Below are 17,248 nucleotides of genomic sequence, written 5' to 3'. Positions count from 1 at the left end.
GTGTGCAGGTTTTGTGGGGCGAGAGGCTTGACGTAGCCATTGAGGGACGCTCTCCCCTCCAGCTCCACCACGGCGATGTCGTTCCCTGTCATGATATCATCGAAGTTCCCGTGAACGATGACATTCCTCATTGAGAAGACCTGCTCATTGTTGCTGGGCTTCGACAGCTGGTAACGGCCCAGAGTCACCTTGGAGTCTCTCAGTCTGTCATGTCTGCAAAAGCAAACAATGAAGCAACAGTCCTGAGAGAGAGACAGGTAACACTGACAGTCAGGAGAGAGAGACAGCTAGACAGGTAACAGCGACAGTCAAAGAGAGAGACAGGTTGCAGTGACAGTCAGGAGAGAGAGAGACAGGTAACAGCGTCAGTCAGGAGAGAGAGAAAGGTAACAGTGACAGTCAGGAGAGAGAGAGACAAGTAGCAGTGACAACCCTGAGAGAGAGGAGTAGCAGTATGGGTCATGAGAGAGTGAAACAAGTATCATTGACATACATAAGATATGGAAAAGTAACAGTGACAGTGCTGAGAGAGAGAGACAGGTTACTGTGAAAGTCACAAGAGATCCTTCAATCAGGACAGCAAGAACTTCCTTGCTCAAAGAGTGGTGGAGGTGTACGACAAGCTCCCCAGCCATGTTGTTGAAGCCGATAACCGGGCTTTGTTCAAGAACCAGCTGGGTGAGACATCTAGATTAATTAGCTCCTAACCCCCAGCGGGCCTAGATGGACAGAAAGGCCTGCTCTAGTCTGTGACCTAGTTTGTGACAGTCTTGTACTCTCACAGCTCCTCCTGCATCAGTGCAGAATGCAGACAGAGAGGACCGACTGCCAGACCGCAGCCCCCTGACACAGTTACGGTATCTGTGCTATCTATCACTGGTCTGCTCGTCCTGCCCCGAGAGACGCCGTTCTCTCAAGAGCAGACCACAGCTCAGCTCAGAGCAGCAGAGTTTCCTGGACTTCAAATCTCACAGAAGGCAGAGGAAAATCACAGTAATGTTGAGCAAGTCCTGGTCACTCAGTGTGATGTCTGTCCTGGTCCCTCAGTGTGATGTCTGTCCTGGTCCCTCAGTGTCCCACCTTTTTCACTAAAAAAATGAATCAAGGAGTCTGAATGCTTGCAGTTTTATTGAGCTGTTGACAGAGTCGCAGGATAACTGATCTCTCACAGCAGGCAGAGTATCAGATTGTTAAAGCAGAGGATGAGGCGACACACCCAACCAGGTGGGGGCGCTGTCTGCAGGTCAGAGCAGAAGCCTCAGACACCAGTTTTTTTCTTTATCCAGTTCCTGTAGCTGGAGACCTGGGTGAAGACAGTGGGCTTCAAGGGAGGAGAGCAGTTTGCCTGGCCATAGCTGACCAATCCCACCTGGACCCAGTGACTGGCCTTCTCACAGACCAGGGGACCCCCAGAGTCCCCCTGCAGAGAGAGTGATGGAGAGGGAGACAGGAGGAGAGAAGGAGAGAAGCTGTCAGGGGCAAAGAGAGCCAACCAACTCTTCCCTTCTCTTGCTCAACAGTCCCTCAGCCCTGTAGTCTAAAAGCCTCTCTCTCCCTCAGTTCTACATTTCACCATCTTACACCTTTACAGTTCTGTGTTCTATGGTCCAACAGCTTTGTGACCTGATGTCCTACACTCCTGAGTCCTACAGCTCAACAACTTTCAGTCCTACAAGCGTACAGCTCCACTGCCCTCTGATGTACATCTCTACAGCTCTACTGCCCTCTGTCCTACAGCTCTACAGCTCCACTGCTCTCTGTCCTACAGCTCTGCTGCTCTGATGCTGTAGTTCTCTGTCCTAAAGTCCTACTGTGTCTTCAGTTGCCCCTGTGACTCACATAACAGCCTCCCACTGCTCCTCTTCCAGCGCAGACCATTCCATCTTTAACTGGCCAGTAATCCTCACACTCTTCCTTCGACAGAACAGGGAGGTTCACGTTGCGCAGAGTCCTGGGCTCTGGAAGGGGAACTGCAGACACAGGACACGATTTTGGGACAATAGATGGCCTGCATCTTTAAATAATAATAATAATAATAATAATAATAATAATAATAATAATAATAAACTTTATTTTATATAGCGCCTTTAAAGGTGGCTTCTCGAAGCGCTTTACAGAATGACAACAACAATAAATAAAAAGAATACACAAGACAAAACACAGTTACAACACACAGAGGAGACCGTGGATGGTGGTACTAGGAAAAGCAGAGGGAAACAAGGGAAACTAGGGAAACAACTACCCAGCAGCCCCTGGGATCACCTACCCTTCCTCTTGATGTTGCCCTGGCCAGAGAGGCACCTACCCAGCAGCCCCTGGGATCACCTACCGTTGCAGTCGATGTTGCCCCAGCCCACCAGCCAGCAGTTGGAGTTTCTGGTGAAGTCTGTGTGCAGGTTTTGTGGGGCGAGAGGCTTGACGTAGCCATTGAGGGACGCTCTCCCCTCCAGCTCCACCACGGCGATGTCGTTCCCTGTCATGATATCATCGAAGTTCCCGTGAACGATGACATTCCTCATTGAGAAGACCTGCTCATTGTTGCTGGGCTTCGACAGCTGGTAACGGCCCAGAGTCACCTTGGAGTCTCTCAGTCTGTCATGTCTGCAAAAGCAAACAATGAAGCAACAGTCCTGAGAGAGAGACAGGTAACACTGACAGTCAGGAGAGAGAGACAGCTAGACAGGTAACAGCGACAGTCAAAGAGAGAGACAGGTTGCAGTGACAGTCAGGAGAGAGAGAGACAGGTAACAGCGTCAGTCAGGAGAGAGAGAAAGGTAACAGTGACAGTCAGGAGAGAGAGAGACAAGTAGCAGTGACAACCCTGAGAGAGAGGAGTAGCAGTATGGGTCATGAGAGAGTGAAACAAGTATCATTGACATACATAAGATATGGAAAAGTAACAGTGACAGTGCTGAGAGAGAGAGACAGGTTACTGTGAAAGTCACAAGAGAGACAAGTGCACAGACAGAAAGGGACAGACAGAGGGACAAACACAAAGACATGCACACACAAATAGGACAGCACAGGCTAAAGGACCAAGGATATGACAGGGAGATTGACAGACCTCCAGTAGAGAGAGAAACAAGAGCAGGTGAAAAGCAAACAACAGACACTCAGGCATGAAATAAGTGAGACACAGACACTCAGGATTGAAATCAGTGAGACACAGAGACTCAGGTGTAAAACCCACGAGACACAGAGTCTCATGCTTAAAATCAGTGAGACACAGGCTCAGGTGTGAAATCAGTGAGGCACAGACACTCAGGATTGAAATCAGTGAGACACAGAGACTCAGGTGTAAAATCCATGAGACACAGAGACTCATGCTTAAAATCAGTGAAACAGAGACTCAGGCGTGAAATCAGTGCGACACAGAGACTCAGGCGTGAAATCAGTAAGACACAGACACTCAGGCATAAAATCCGTGAGACAAAGAGACTCATGCATAAAAACAGTGAGACACAGACACTCAGGCATGAAATCAGTGAGACACAGACTCAGGTGTGAAATCAGTGAGGCACAGACACTCAGGATTGAAATCAGTGAGATAGAGACTCAGGTGTAAAATCCATGAGAAACAGACTCAGGTGTGAAATCCGTGAGACACAGACACTCACTTGTTAAAGCAGTGGGCCGCAGAGAGAACCCAGTGATCACTGATGAGGGTGCCATCACAGTTTTCAATTCTATTATGAAAACCTCATAATTTCAATATAGGCAATCTAGGGCCACTTTCCCTTCGGTGCCTCCTGACCTCCCACTATAGAGCTCCTGGACAGAGGAGAGCTGGACACTGGAGAGACACAGAGGGGATAATACAGAACAGTCTTGAGATCGGTCATCCAGGACCACTGTCCCTCCTTCACACCCTGACTAACCAGTATAGAGCCCTTGGACAGAGGAGAGCTGGACACTGGAGACAGTGGTCTGTGGTGCTGATTACAGACAGAATGATTCCAGACTGGGAACATCCAGGTGGTTTTGCTTATTATTAGTGTGATGAGTTTTAACAGAAGCAGGAACAAGAGCAGTAACAGAGTCAGTAGTAGAATAGCTCTGCTCTTACCTTCAGAGTTCTGGATCAGGATCCCAAACAGCAGCTGCAGGAAAAGCATCTTCACTCTTCTAACGTCTCACTGCAAACAGGACGGTCCCTCCTAACTAGTGCTGGACACAGAGGACAGTCCCTCCCTAACTAGTGCTGGACACAGAGGACTGACCCACCCCAACTACTGCAGGAGACAGAAGACGACTCTCACTCCTGTTCCTCACTCCTCCCTCCTCACTCAGACATACTGACTGACCCCTCCAGGACCAGGACTGGACAGCCCTGCTGCAGACACACTGACCCCTCCAGGACCAGGACTGGACAGCCCTGCTGCAGACACACTGACTGACCCCTCCAGGACCAGGACTGGACAGCCCTGCTGCATAGACACTGACCCCTCCAGGACCAGGACCGGACAGCCCTGCTGCAGACACACTGACCGACCCCTCCAGGACCAGGACTGGACAGCCCTGCTGCAGACACACTGACCCCTCCAGGACCAGAACTGGACAGCCCTGCTCCAGACACACTGACTGACCCCTCCAGGACCAGGACTGGACAGCCCTGCTGCAGACACACTGACCCCTCCAGGACCAGGACTGGACAGCCCTGACCTGGACCGTCTGAGTGATTGCAGACAGATGAGCTGCAGATGTTGGATCTTTCAGGAACACTTTGAGTGCCACAGAGCTGTGTGCTCAGACCACACTGCAGTGCTGCTCAGATAATCAGATCATCAGTCTGCTCTTCATCAGCGCGGCATATCAGATCTGATCGCGAAAGAGACACGTCATCAATGCGAGAATGGTACAGAATGATAAGAAGTGACTCAGAACAGAACACAACTGCAAGACCACAAGGAAAGTAGGCTGAGTTCACAGCACCTTGTTATCCAGTGTTGATCTGCAGCAGCTGTCTGAGCAGAGTGGTCTCGCATCAGCCCGTATAGAATTATGTTGTATATAATTTGTATATTGTAACCCATGTAGAATTACTGTCATGCTCATCTCCAAGATCTCATGAATCAAGTTCCTGAAAGAAAGGTATGGGCTTCAACAAAATGGCTTGGCAGCTTGTTTTACACTCTCACCACCCTCTGTGTAATCCCTCCCCCCCCCCCAGGCACAGGTGGATGAGGTCCTGAGATTACTAGGTCACAACTCTAATAAGACAGGTCACAGATAGGAGGACAGTGTTCAACTTTCGATATTACCATCATATTCCAGGATCTTATCCAGCCATTTCCTGAATCAGCTTTAACAACATGTCTGGGCAGCCCGAGCCATCCTCTCATCACCCTTTGTGTAAAGAACCCCTGCCCCGGACGCAGCTGGATGAGATCCTGAGATGAACAAGTTCTAGTTGATGAACAAGATTCCTTTCGATGGATGAGATCCTGCAATCAGGACAGGAGGCACTTGTTTACACAAAGGGTGGTGGGAGAATGGCACGAGCTGATACCCTGGATTCCGTGGAGACACAGCCGGGTGAGACTCTCAGATCACGTAGCTGCTAACTACTGTGTGGGCTCAGAGGGCCTAAAGGCCTCCTCTCGTTTGCAATCGTCTTGTTTTCCTGCAAACCCGAAGGCCCAGTGTTTCGCTTCAGCTGCAGAAGGATTGCATGTGTCTCTGTTTGTCTCTGGATGTCTCTGTGTGTCTCGGCCAGCCCACTCAGAAACCACGCGACCCGGATATCTGCGTACCATCTCTGCTGCAGAGACCCGACCCACAGAGCTCTCCCTCCTGCACAACGTCAGCACAACGCCGAGACCACAGCGTCATCAGAGACCGGTGTCATGCTCGGGGCTGGGAGGTCAGCAGCTGCACTGCTAGGAGAGGGAAAAGCACTGGCCGGCCATGTTGTTAAATTCGGCAGCCAGAATCCTGTGCAGCTCATGTGCAAGTGATCACATTACTCCTGTCCTGGAGTCCCTGCACTGTAGCCTTTTTTTTTCATTAAACGATCCTGGGATCAAGCAGCCGAGCTGATTCCTAGAAACAGAAGGTCAGGGAGATGGCATGTACATACGGATCTCACAAATTGACACCGTTAAATGTACTGAACCACAAGCCAGGGAAGAGAAATAGAAACTACAGGGAAGGACATTAAAATCCTGAGAACAGGAGGCACGTCTTCACACCAAGGGTGGTGGGGGTGGGGAACAAGCAGCCTAGCTATGCCGGTTGAAGCCCATCCTCAGCTTCTTTCAAGACACAGCTGGACGAGATCCTGAGATCAATCAGCTAAGAACTATCAAACGGGCCTCTTTTGTGACTTCTCTTGTGTTCCAGTTCTAATCAATCACGCATCTTCTGTACAAGACAGTGAGCTGGAGATGGGGGGAAAGTCATAATAATAATAATTCAGAACATCTCCTCTGAACAAGAAGGTTTTAAGTCTAAGTTTGAAAGTGCTTTGGAGCCCAACAGGAGTAGGCCCTGGCACCCCCAGAGTGTAGAATATCTTGGGGGACAGACAGGAGACCAGAATAAGAAGAGTGAAGGTTGTGAAGTGGGGAGTAGGACGATAGTAGCTCAGACAGGTACTGAGGTGCCAAGCCATGCAGAGCCTTATCGGTGAGCATGAGGATTTTGAAGTCAACATGAAACATGACAGGAAGCCAGTGCAGGGACTCCAGGACAGGAGTAATGTGATCACTTGCACATGAGCTGCACAGGATTCTGGCTGCCGAATTCTGGACATACTGGAGTTTAACTGCTGAAGAGTAGGGGACCCAGTATCAAGCCCTGAGGAACCCCCAGACTTCACAAAACCAGCTTCACAACTCAAACCCCCAAAGAGACAACCTGTTGGTGATCAGAAAGGTACAAGCTTAACCACTTCAGAACAGCGTCAGAAACTCCAAACACTGTCTCAAGACAAGAACGTAAGATGTCATGGATATGTAAGAATAAGGATAGGAAGAGAATCAGAAGTCATTAAAAGATCGAGGCATCGGACAAGATGCCTGATTGTTGGAGACACTAGGAAAGAATGAGCTGATGACTTTACCTGACATTCAGGTACCCAGGCTTTTTTCAAGAAACAGCTTCTTGAGGTATTTACACAAATTAATAATTAATACTTACTATGAACTGAAAAATTACACATCAAGAAGTTTTGAAGGAAACTTGCCCCTGGGAGGCTTGTTCTGCTCTCCCACAATCCTTTGTGTGCAGAAGTTCCTCTCGATGGTGGCTTTAATGACTCTTGTCCTCTGGCCTGCATAGCGCTGGTCATTCTGAAGAAGTCCACTGGTTTGCCTTTCTCAAAGGCTTCGGGGAATTTGAATAGTTCAAGTTCCCTTTTAACGTAGTCTATTCAAGACAAAAGAGATTCAGTTCCTCTAGTCCAAGAACGAAACTCTTTGCTCTGCTCCCAGAACAGAATAAGTTTTCCATTCACCAAAACTGTGCATAACACTGTTACAGCTTTAGGTGACTGAGAAGTGTCTCTTAGATTTCAGATAACGTTTGTGACACTTGGAAGGGTAAAAACTTCTAACTTCAAAGCAGAGAGGATGTTTGTTGAGGTCGGGGGGGGGTCCCTTGAGCAGAAACAACTGTAAAGTTTACCTGAGCATAACTAGAGGCATTGTGGGTTATTGATTGCGAAGAAGCAGGACAAAAACAGACAATATAATAATAATAAAAATAATAATAATAATAATAATAATAAAAATAATACACAAGATAAAACACAAATACAACATAAAGAGGAGAGCGTGGATGGTGGTACTAAGAAAAGCAGAGGGTTGAAGAATGGAACCAGTTCAGTAAAGGCTTTTCTGAAGTCTGGATTTGAAGGAGTTTAGAGAAGATATCCTTGGGCAGAGAGTTCCAGAGCTTGGGGGTATAACAGGAGAAGGCCCTGTCACCCACAGAGTGTAGACAGGCTTGGGGGACAGTGAGGAGAGCAGAGTTATGAGACCGGAAGGGGATCAGGTGCAGGGACAGGGAATAAAACAACGTCTTTCCTGCTGAGGGTGTCACAATCGCAATCCCTCCTCTTAAGGGTCTCCCAGCTCTTTCGTATTTTAGTTGAGTACACCCACCTGAACCCTGTTCTGTCTCTTTATTTAAGACTGGTGCTCCCGCTATCCTTACCAGTGGATAGCCCATCTGAGTCCGGGGCTCGGCGTGCCTTGCCTCGTTACCCCGGTTTGACTCCCTGTCCCTGCACCAGATCCCCTTCTGATTTTTTAAGCCTTGTCTTGTTTTGGTCTTGGATGAATCTCCCGGCTCTGGACTCTTGGTCTTCACCCTGGATTTTCCAGTTGGACTAGTTCGCCATGGCCACACCCCTCCCTGAGCACCCGAGCACCCGAGCACCCAAGCACCCAAGCACCTGAGCACAGTTAGCCCCCCTCTGTTTGTCTACCTGCCCAGTTCCTCGTTGTCTCCTCCCCATGTCCGTTTCCACTTCCCATTATACCATCTGCACAGGGTCCTGACCAACGCATTGCTACATAGGGTGTATTTATATGGAGAGGGATATAGGCTCCCATTAACCTTGTGGCACCCAGGGTGCAGAGAGATTTAACTGCAGGTTGGATTGTATTTAGTTAGGAGGCAGCTGATCTCTTGTGTGGCCTCTGTAGGCATATTATGAGTTTAGTGCTTAGTAGCAGTCTGGGGTTTTCTGGGTGACCTGGGTTTTGGCCTCTGAAATGCCTTGTTTTGAGATACTGTACATAATGTAACGTGTGTGTTGTATGCTATGTGTAGCGTCGTTGGTGTCCTGTCATTGTAATAAATATCTGTTTAACTAAGTGTGCCTGGATAATTACTCCTCTCACCAAAGCTGTGCCAGAGAATAAAGAATTCAGGTTTCTGGTTTGTTCTTTGTATGTTCTGGACCGTGAGTAACTCTTCTTAGTGCAATTCTCACTCACTGGACTGATTGTATTGTATGGATTGTATTGTTGTATTATTGTATCATTCGTTACACTGTGTCTGTGTTAAGCTGCTGTTGCATTGCAATTTCCCTCACGGGATCAATAAAGTATCTATCTACAGTCTTAATAATTCAGCACCCCAATCCTCACTGATTCCTGTCAGTCCAACAGTGAACCCCGATTTTCCATGTGCACCCCAATCCTCACTGATTCCTGTCAGTCCAACAGTGAACCCTTCTTCTCCATGTGCACTCCAATCCTCACTGATTCCTGTCAGTCCAACAGTGAACCCCATTCTCCAGGTGTACCCCTATCCTCACTGATTCCTGTCAGTCTAACAGTGAACCCCATTCTCTATGTGTACCCCAATCCTCACTGATTACTCTGTGAATAACTTCAGTATCCAGGCCAGGATTTTGAATGCTTGCAGTTTTATTGAGCTGTTGACAGAATCGCAGGATAACTGATCTCTCACAGCAGGCAGAGTATCAGATTGTTAAAGCAGAGGATGAGGCGACACACCCAGCCAGGTGGGGGCGCTGTCTGCAGGTTAGAGCAGAAGCCTCAGACACCAGTTTTATTCTTTATCCAGTTCCTGTAGCTGGAGACCTGGGTGAAGACAGTGGGCTTCAAGGGAGGAGAGCAGTCTCCCTGGCCGTAGCTGACCACTCCCACCTGGACCCAGTGACCAGCGTTCATACAGACCAGGGGACCCCCAGAGTCTCCCTGCAGAGAGAGTGATGGAGAGGGAGACAGGAGGAGAGAAGGACAGAGGCTGTCAGGGGCAAAGAGGACTGTGTCTTCCTTTCTGCAAAGCGCACTCTGGGCTACAGGTCTCATGTGCTACAGCCATCCAGCTCTTCCCTGCCCAAGCCCTACAGTTCAGCCCCATACAGATGCAGCCATTTAAAGTGCGCGGTACAGACACGTACTGGAGGTAATTGGCTACAGCGTCGCGCATCGTGGCGCAAGATGACGCGGGGTACCGCGGTATGTGATTGGTTGACCAACAGGGGCACTCGTGGTCCGTTGGTCTGTCGTAGAAAGATTTACAGTAAACGTCTTTACTGTGTCCATTGTAGTATTTAATACTTATATGGAATTTTACCTCTGAAGGGAAATCTTAGTGCCTGAGCACAAAAAGAATAGGAGCATACTGCAACGCGTGTGAAGTCCATAAACAATATTAATTTTGGAACATAAACATACAGTATATGGCTGGTCTCGGTACTTTAAAGAAAAAAATACACACCAGTATTCCGTTTCTCCCTAAACATTTTAAGCATCGAAGTCTTTAACTAACGTGATACCGGAGTCAACAAGCATACTTTTAGAATTTGATTAAAAGGGAATATAATATGGAATCGCTTATCTCAAGAAATTAATAACGATATAATTATATTCATGTTGCAAAAAAACTGTAACGGACATAAAAACTCCCTTGCTTTTAACAGAGCGTTCCATAATTTCTAACTAAGAAAATGATTTAAACTGCGACACTTATCATTCACCAAGAGCTCGAAATATCACAAGGATCCTCTAGAGCACAGCAAAGACTGTATTAAAAGAATCGCGTATCTCAAGAAATTAATAAGATATAATTATATTCGTGTACTGCGACAGGGCTGTGTAGGGCTGTTTCACCTCTCTCTTCATGTGACTCGATTCAAAAGCCATTTAGCAAAGAGGGGATGAGAAGAGTGACAAACTAGTATACAGTACAGTACTTTAGATCTTTTTTTCTGAACCGGGGAAAATCTGATCATGTTTATTTAGAACTCACTAACACTGATTTTTAGTTTAGAAGGATTCAAGTAGGGTTTTAGATGAAAGGCAGCGACCTTAATCTCTGACCAAGGGAAACATTTCATTTTTTCAAAGAAATGTTTGTTAAAAAATAAAGTCATAGTTCCATGGGATTCAATCACAGACCATGTGACATGGGAGTCAGGAAACTAACACACAGCGCCACCGGATTTAATAACGCTATAAAAACGCTATAAAATAATGTGACTAGGCACAGAACAAGTTTACAGCACAGTACAATAATAAATGCTGACCATGACTTTAGAAGCATAAATTGCCTTACACTCAATTTAAACACAAGCTGTCTTTAGCCCTCTAAGCTGGTTCATACAGAAATGTAGAGATCCAGGCTCAGAACACACAGCTTCATTAGCGAATACATATGCGGGACAACTAGAGAAGACGTTTTACAGAGGATAGATCTTTAGAAACATCCCATCAGTGACATCACTGAAGTCAACTCCTAGGTACTGTAACTGTCGTGTGGATAGTTTCACAAGAATCAGACAAAGGTTTAAGCATCGCTCGTTCTAGATAAAACTGCAAAAAAAAAACAACAACAACCCATAATGTACTTCTTTGCGGCTCTGTTTGCCCAAATCATATATTCACAACGTGAAATCTAGAAAATAATATTACGTAACCAAAATCCGCAATATGGAAACAGAACCTGTGTAATTGTTGATAGATGATGTACTCGGAACATTTTTACAAGACGAACTACAACATTTAAAAAATGACTTGTATGTACTTGATATCTCTAATCAATCCACGGCGACATTGTTAAAAGCAGAGTCCCAGCACAAAACGAAATTAAAATGCATACCGTTTCGCGCTTCTTATTAGTTGCTCAAAAGTAATTTGACTGTATGAAATGCATAATATAAACCTAGAAACATATACGTGAGCAGTATTTACGCACTGTAGTATCGGTGTTAAGACATACCTCTCAAATACTGTAAATCAAGTTAAAAATATCTCAAGACCGATTCTGGTCCTAATGAAACCATGTTTCGTTATTTTTTAGCGTTTGTATAGCGTTATTAAATCCGGTGGCGCTGTGTGTTAGTTTCCTGACTCCCATGTCACATGGTCTGTGATTGAATCCCATGGAACTATGACTTTATTTTTTAACAAACATTTCTTTGAAAAAATGAAATGTTTCCCTTGGTCAGAGATTAAGGTCGCTGCCTTTCATCTAAAACCCTACTTGAATCCTTCTAAACTAAAAATCAGTGTTAGTGAGTTCTAAATAAACATGATCAGATTTTCCCCGGTTCAGAAAAAAAGATCTAAAGTACTGTACTGTATACTAGTTTGTCACTCTTCTCATCCCCTCTTTGCTAAATGGCTTTTGAATCGAGTCACATGAAGAGAGAGGTGAAACAGCCCTACACAGCCCTGTCGCAGTACACGAATATAATTATATCTTATTAATTTCTTGAGATACGCGATTCTTTTAATACAGTCTTTGCTGTGCTCTAGAGGATCCTTGTGATATTTCGAGCTCTTGGTGAATGATAAGTGTCGCAGTTTAAATCATTTTCTTAGTTAGAAATTATGGAACGCTCTGTTAAAAGCAAGGGAGTTTTTATGTCCGTTACAGTTTTTTTGCAACATGAATATAATTATATCGTTATTAATTTCTTGAGATAAGCGATTCCATATTATATTCCCTTTTAATCAAATTCTAAAAGTATGCTTGTTGACTCCGGTATCACGTTAGTTAAAGACTTCGATGCTTAAAATGTTTAGGGAGAAACGGAATACTGGTGTGTATTTTTTTCTTTAAAGTACCGAGACCAGCCATATACTTTATGTTTATGTTCCAAAATTAATATCGTTTATTCACACGCGTTGCAGTATGCTCCTATTCTTTTTATGCTCAGCTACTAAGATTTCCCTTCAGTGGTAAAATTAGATATGAATATTCAATACTTAAACGGGCACAGTTAAGACATTAAATATACATATACATACTGTATACAGTACAGTTTTCATACGGTAATATGTTTATGTTCCTAAATCAATCTCTTTAATGAGCATGTGAAAGGCATGGTGAATCGATTCTCATAAATTACTGTACTTTGCATGATTGGAAACAAATGCGTGATTGCGAAATGCTGTGGTGTTACTTTTACAAAGATGGTCAATGAAAAAAAGAATGTTGACCAGGGCAATACTTTGAGTTTACACTTACAGCTTGTCCAAGGTCATTTATTATTAATACTATTAGTAATATCTTCATTAAAGACTGATGGCCATAGCTCAAACATGAGAGGTTGAGCTTTATTAGCTCCACCTTGCCGAAATTCCGGATACTATTATTTTGCTTGTCGTATTATAGGAGAATTTACGGTACCTTGCGGTAGACTGCGTACAGCGTACCGCAAAATAATGCGGTATCGTCCGCGCATTTTGAATGGCTGCATCTGTAGCTCCTCTATTCCAGAGCTCTGCATCCTGTAGCTTTACAGCTCTGGAGCCATTTGTCCTACTTTCTGTAGAAGAGCCTTCTACAGCTCTCCAGCTTCACAGCTCCTTGCCCTACTGTGCTAAAGCTCTATCCTTCATGCTACAGCTCTCTATTTTACAGCTCTACAGGTGTAAAACTCTCTGTCCTACAGTCTTGCATCTCTACAGGTCTACTGCCCTCTGTGCCCCAGCTCAGCAGCTCTGCAGTCTTACATCTCTACAGCTCTCCATCCTACATCTTTAATGTTCTACTGCCCTCTGCCCTACAGCTCTTCAGCTCTACTGCCATCTGTCCTACAGTCCTACAGCCCTACAGCTCTCTTTCCCAGTCCTTCATCCCTCTGTTGTGCAGCTCTAGAGCCCTCTGTCCTGTTCATCAGCCCCCCATGACTCACAGAGCAGCCTCCCACTGCTCCAATTCCAGCGCAGACCATTCCATCTTTAACTGGCCAGTAATCCTCACACTCTTCCTTCGACAGAACAGGGAGGTTCACGTTGCGCAGAGTCCTGGGCTCTGGAAGGGGAACTGCAGACACAGGAGACATTTTTGAGACTATAGCCAGTCTGCACCTTCAAATGTTATCGTTCTGAGTTTATGGATTTGAACAATTAGAATTGAAAATTTGAAATGTTCTTTTGATTGTTAGGTGATATGTAAAGTAATCTGGATACTCTGTCTGCCCTACTGTAACTAAATAAACACTGTGTGTCAAAAAAAATGATACCCAGCAGCCCCTGGGATTACCTACCATTGCTGTCGAAGTTGCCCTGGCCAGAAGTACACCTACCAAGCAGCCTCTGGGATCACCTGCCCTTCCTTCCGATGCTGCCCCGGCCAGAGAGACACTTACCCAGCACCCCGTTGGATCTCCTACTATTGCTGTCGATGTTGCCCTGGCCAGAGAGGCACCTACCCAACAGCCCCTGGGATCACCTACCGTTGCTGTCGATGTTGCCCTGGCCAGAGAGACACCTACCCAACAGCCCCTGGGATCACCTACCATTGCTGTTGATGTTCCCCTGGCCAGAGAGGCACCTACCAAGCACCCCCTGGGATCTCCTACCATTGCTGTCGATGTTCCCCTGGCCAGAGAGGCACCTACCCAACAGCCCCTGGGATCACCTACCGTTGCAGTCGATGTTGCCCCAGCCCACCAGCCAGCAGTTGGAGTTTCTGGTGAAGTCTGTGTGCAGGTTTTGTGGGGCGAGAGGCTAGACGTAGCCATTGAGGGACGCTCTCCCCTCCAGCTCCACCACGGCGATGTCGTTCTCTTTCGTGCTATCATCGAAGTTCCCGTGAACGATGACATTCCTTATTGAGAAGACCTGCTCATTGTTGCTGGGCTTCGACAGCTGGTAACGGCCCAGAGTCACCTTGGAGTCTCTCAGTCTGTCATGTCTGCAAAAGCAAACAATGAAGCAACAGTCCTGAGAGAGACAGGTAACAGTGTCAGTCAGGAGAGAGAGAGGTAACAGCGACAGTCAGGAGAGAGAGACAGGTAGCAGTGACAGTCAGGAGAGAGAGAGACAGGTAACGCTGGCAGTCAGGAGAGAGACAGGTAACAGGGCCAGTTAGGAGAGAGAGAGGTAACAGCGACCGTTAGGAGAGAGAGAGGTAACAGCGACAGTCAGGACAGAGAGACAGGTAACACTAACAGTGAGACACGGACACTCACTTGTTAAAGCAGGTGGCCGCAGAGAGAACCCAGTGATCACTGATGAGGGTGCCATCGCAGTTTTCAATTCTATTATTATACCTCATAATTTCAATATAGGCAATCCAGGGCCACTTTCCCTTCGGTGCCTCCTGACCTCCCACTATAGAGCTCACTGGAGAGAGACAGAGGGGTTAATACAGAACAGGCTTGAGATCAGTCATCCAGGACCACTGTCCCTCCTTCACACCCTGACTGACCAGTATAGAGCCCTTGGACAGAGGAGAGCTGGACACTGGAGACAGTGGTCTGTGGTGCTGATTACAGACAGAATGATTCCAGACTGGGAACATCCAGGTGGTTTTGCTTATTATTAGTGGGATGAGTTTTAACAGAAGCAGGAACACGAGCAGTAACAGAGTCAGTAGTAGAATAACTCTGCTCTTACCTTCAGAGTTCTGGATCAGGATCCCAAACAGCAGCTGCAGGAAAAGCATCTTCACTCTTCCAACGTCTCACTGCAAACAGGACGGTCCTTCCTAACTAGTGCTGGACACAGAGGACAGTCCCTCCCTAACTAGTGCTGGACACAGAAGACTGACCCACCCCAAACTACTGCAGGAGACAGAAGACGACTCTCCCTCCTGTTGTATCAAACACCCTTGTGGCATTTTATATATATACATACCTTGCTACCAACCACTCCCACAGGAAACAAAAGTACACAAAAACAAGTGGGCCCACAGACCACAGAGTCTGAGTCTGCACCTCAGAGAGCTCAGCTGAGAAGACACCCAGAGGACACAGGAGCTGCAAAAACTATTCTCCAGCCCTGGTCTCCAGTCCTTCAGTGCTCTAGTGTCTTCACTCAGGGGTTAAAGGTCACTATGAATCTGGACTCATGAAAGTTCATTTTGATTTTTTAGGCTTATCAGGACCAATTCAAACATTTTCCTGCCTCTGACAGCTTTTTGTGTCTTTCAGCTTTGAATTGACCTGCAGACACACAGACCGACCCCTCCAGGACCAGCCCCACTTCAGACACAATGACCGGCATCTGGACAGCACTGCTGTAGACACACTAACTGACCCTCTCGAGGACCAGGACTGGACAGCCCTGCTGCAGACACACTTACTGACCCTCTCGAGGACCAGGACTGGACAGCCCTGCTGCAGACACACTTACTGACCACTCCAGGACCAGGACTGGACAGCCCTGCTGCAGACACACTGACCCCTCCAGGACCAGGACTGGACAGCCCTGCTGCAGACACACTGACTGACCCTCTTGAGGACCAGGACTGGACAGCCCTGCTGCAGACACACTGACTGACCCTCTTGAGGACCAGGACTGGACAGTCCTGCTGCAGACACACTAACTGACCCTCTCGAGGACCAAGACTGAACAGCCCTGCTGCAGACACTCTGACCCCTCCAGGACCAGGACTGGACAGCCCTGCTGCAGACACACTGACCGACCCCTCCAGGACCAGGACTGGACAGCCCTGCTGCAGACACACTGACCCCTCCAGGACCAGGACTGGACAGCCCTGCTGCAGACACACTGACCCCTCCAGGACCAGGACCGGACAGCCCTGCTGCAGACACAGTGACCGACCCCTCCAGGACCAGGACTGGACAGCCCTGCTGCAGACACACTGACTGACCCTTCCAGGACCAGGACTGGACAGCCCTGCTGCAGAGACACTGACCCCTCCAGGACCAGGACTGGACAGCCTTGCTGCAGACACACTGACTGACCCCTCCAGGACCAGGACTGGACAGCCCTGCTGCAGACACACTGACTGACCCCTCCAGGACCAGGACTGGACAGCCCTGCTGCAGAGACACTGACCCCTCCAGGACCAGGACTGGACAGCCCTGCTGCAGACACACTGAACCCTCCAGGACCAGGACTGGACAGCCCTGACCTGGACCGTCTGAGTGATTGCAGACAGATGAGCTGCAGATGTTGGATCTTTCAGGAACACTTTGAGTGCCACAGAGCTGTGTGCTCAGACCACACTGCAGTGCTGCTCAGATAATCAGATCATCAGTCTGCTCTTCATCAGCGCGGCATATCAGATCTGATCGCGAAAGAGACACGTCATCAATGCGAGAATGGTACAGAATGATAAGAAGTGACTCAGAACAGAACACAACTGCAAGACCACAAGGAAAGTAGGCTGAGTTCACAGCACCTTGTTATCCAGTGTTGATCTGCAGCAGCTGTCTGAACAGAGTGGTCTCACATCAGCCCGTATAGAATTATGTTGTATATAATTTGTATATTGTAACCCATGTAGAATTACTGTCATGCTCATCTCCAAGATCTCATGAATCAAGTTCCTGAAAGAAAGGTAT

At 47.2% G+C, this 17,248-nt stretch overlaps 2 protein-coding genes across 4 annotated transcripts; both read right to left on the bottom strand.

Annotated features, from left to right (window-relative positions):
- Nucleotides 1-1,109: 1,109 nt before the first annotated feature.
- On the bottom strand, nucleotides 1,110-4,283 carry LOC148659693 (tryptase-like). 2 transcript variants are annotated; one of them, XM_088637556.1, is made up of 5 exons: nucleotides 4,067-4,283; nucleotides 3,618-3,793; nucleotides 2,330-2,601; nucleotides 1,840-1,970; nucleotides 1,110-1,420 (listed from the first exon to the last, which is right to left on the bottom strand). In XM_088637556.1, the coding sequence occupies exons 3-5, from the start codon at nucleotides 2,517-2,519 to the stop codon at nucleotides 1,259-1,261; spliced, it is 483 nt and encodes a 160-aa protein (XP_088493682.1). In that variant the 5' UTR covers nucleotides 2,520-2,601; nucleotides 3,618-3,793; nucleotides 4,067-4,283; the 3' UTR covers nucleotides 1,110-1,258. The 2 variants fall into 2 exon arrangements, with proteins under 2 accessions (XP_088493682.1, XP_088493683.1); XM_088637557.1 differs by having other exon boundaries at nucleotides 3,618-3,786.
- A 5,079-nt stretch (nucleotides 4,284-9,362) lies between these two features.
- Nucleotides 9,363-17,248, bottom strand: LOC148659692 (acrosin-like). Of its 2 annotated transcripts, XM_088637558.1 has the most exons (6): nucleotides 15,333-17,248; nucleotides 15,141-15,179; nucleotides 14,906-15,041; nucleotides 14,357-14,628; nucleotides 13,625-13,755; nucleotides 9,363-9,674 (listed from the first exon to the last, which is right to left on the bottom strand). In XM_088637558.1, exons 1-4 carry the CDS (start codon nucleotides 15,379-15,381, stop codon nucleotides 14,442-14,444), a joined length of 411 nt encoding a protein of 136 aa, XP_088493684.1. In that variant the 5' UTR covers nucleotides 15,382-17,248; the 3' UTR covers nucleotides 9,363-9,674; nucleotides 13,625-13,755; nucleotides 14,357-14,441. The 2 variants fall into 2 exon arrangements, with proteins under 2 accessions (XP_088493684.1, XP_088493685.1); XM_088637559.1 differs by lacking the exon at nucleotides 15,141-15,179 and having other exon boundaries at nucleotides 14,906-15,059; nucleotides 15,333-16,233.

Source organism: Lepisosteus platostomus, chromosome 6, assembly GCF_059453375.1.
Source record: "Lepisosteus platostomus isolate fLepPlt1 chromosome 6, fLepPlt1.hap1, whole genome shotgun sequence".
NCBI lineage: Eukaryota > Metazoa > Chordata > Actinopteri > Semionotiformes > Lepisosteidae > Lepisosteus > Lepisosteus platostomus.
This window is presented reverse-complemented; position numbering and strand designations above follow the sequence as displayed.

Coding starts and splice junctions, on each gene's coding strand:
- LOC148659693 (XM_088637556.1), bottom strand. CDS start 2,519: ATGAGGAATGTCATCGTTCACGGGAACTTCGATGATATCATGACAGGG. Junction 1,971..2,329: donor GGGCAACATCGACTGCAACG/GTAGGTGATCCC, acceptor CTGTGTCTGCAG/TTCCCCTTCCAGAGCCCAGG. Junction 1,421..1,839: donor GAGCAGTGGGAGGCTGTTAT/GTGAGTCACAGG, acceptor CTCTCTCTGCAG/GGGGACTCTGGGGGTCCCCT.
- LOC148659692 (XM_088637558.1), bottom strand. CDS start 15,381: ATGCTTTTCCTGCAGCTGCTGTTTGGGATCCTGATCCAGAACTCTGAA. Junction 15,180..15,332: donor CCTGATCCAGAACTCTGAAG/GTAAGAGCAGAG, acceptor CACTGTCTCCAG/TGTCCAGCTCTCCTCTGTCC. Junction 15,042..15,140: donor CAAGGGCTCTATACTGGTCA/GTCAGGGTGTGA, acceptor CTATAGTGGGAG/GTCAGGAGGCACCGAAGGGA.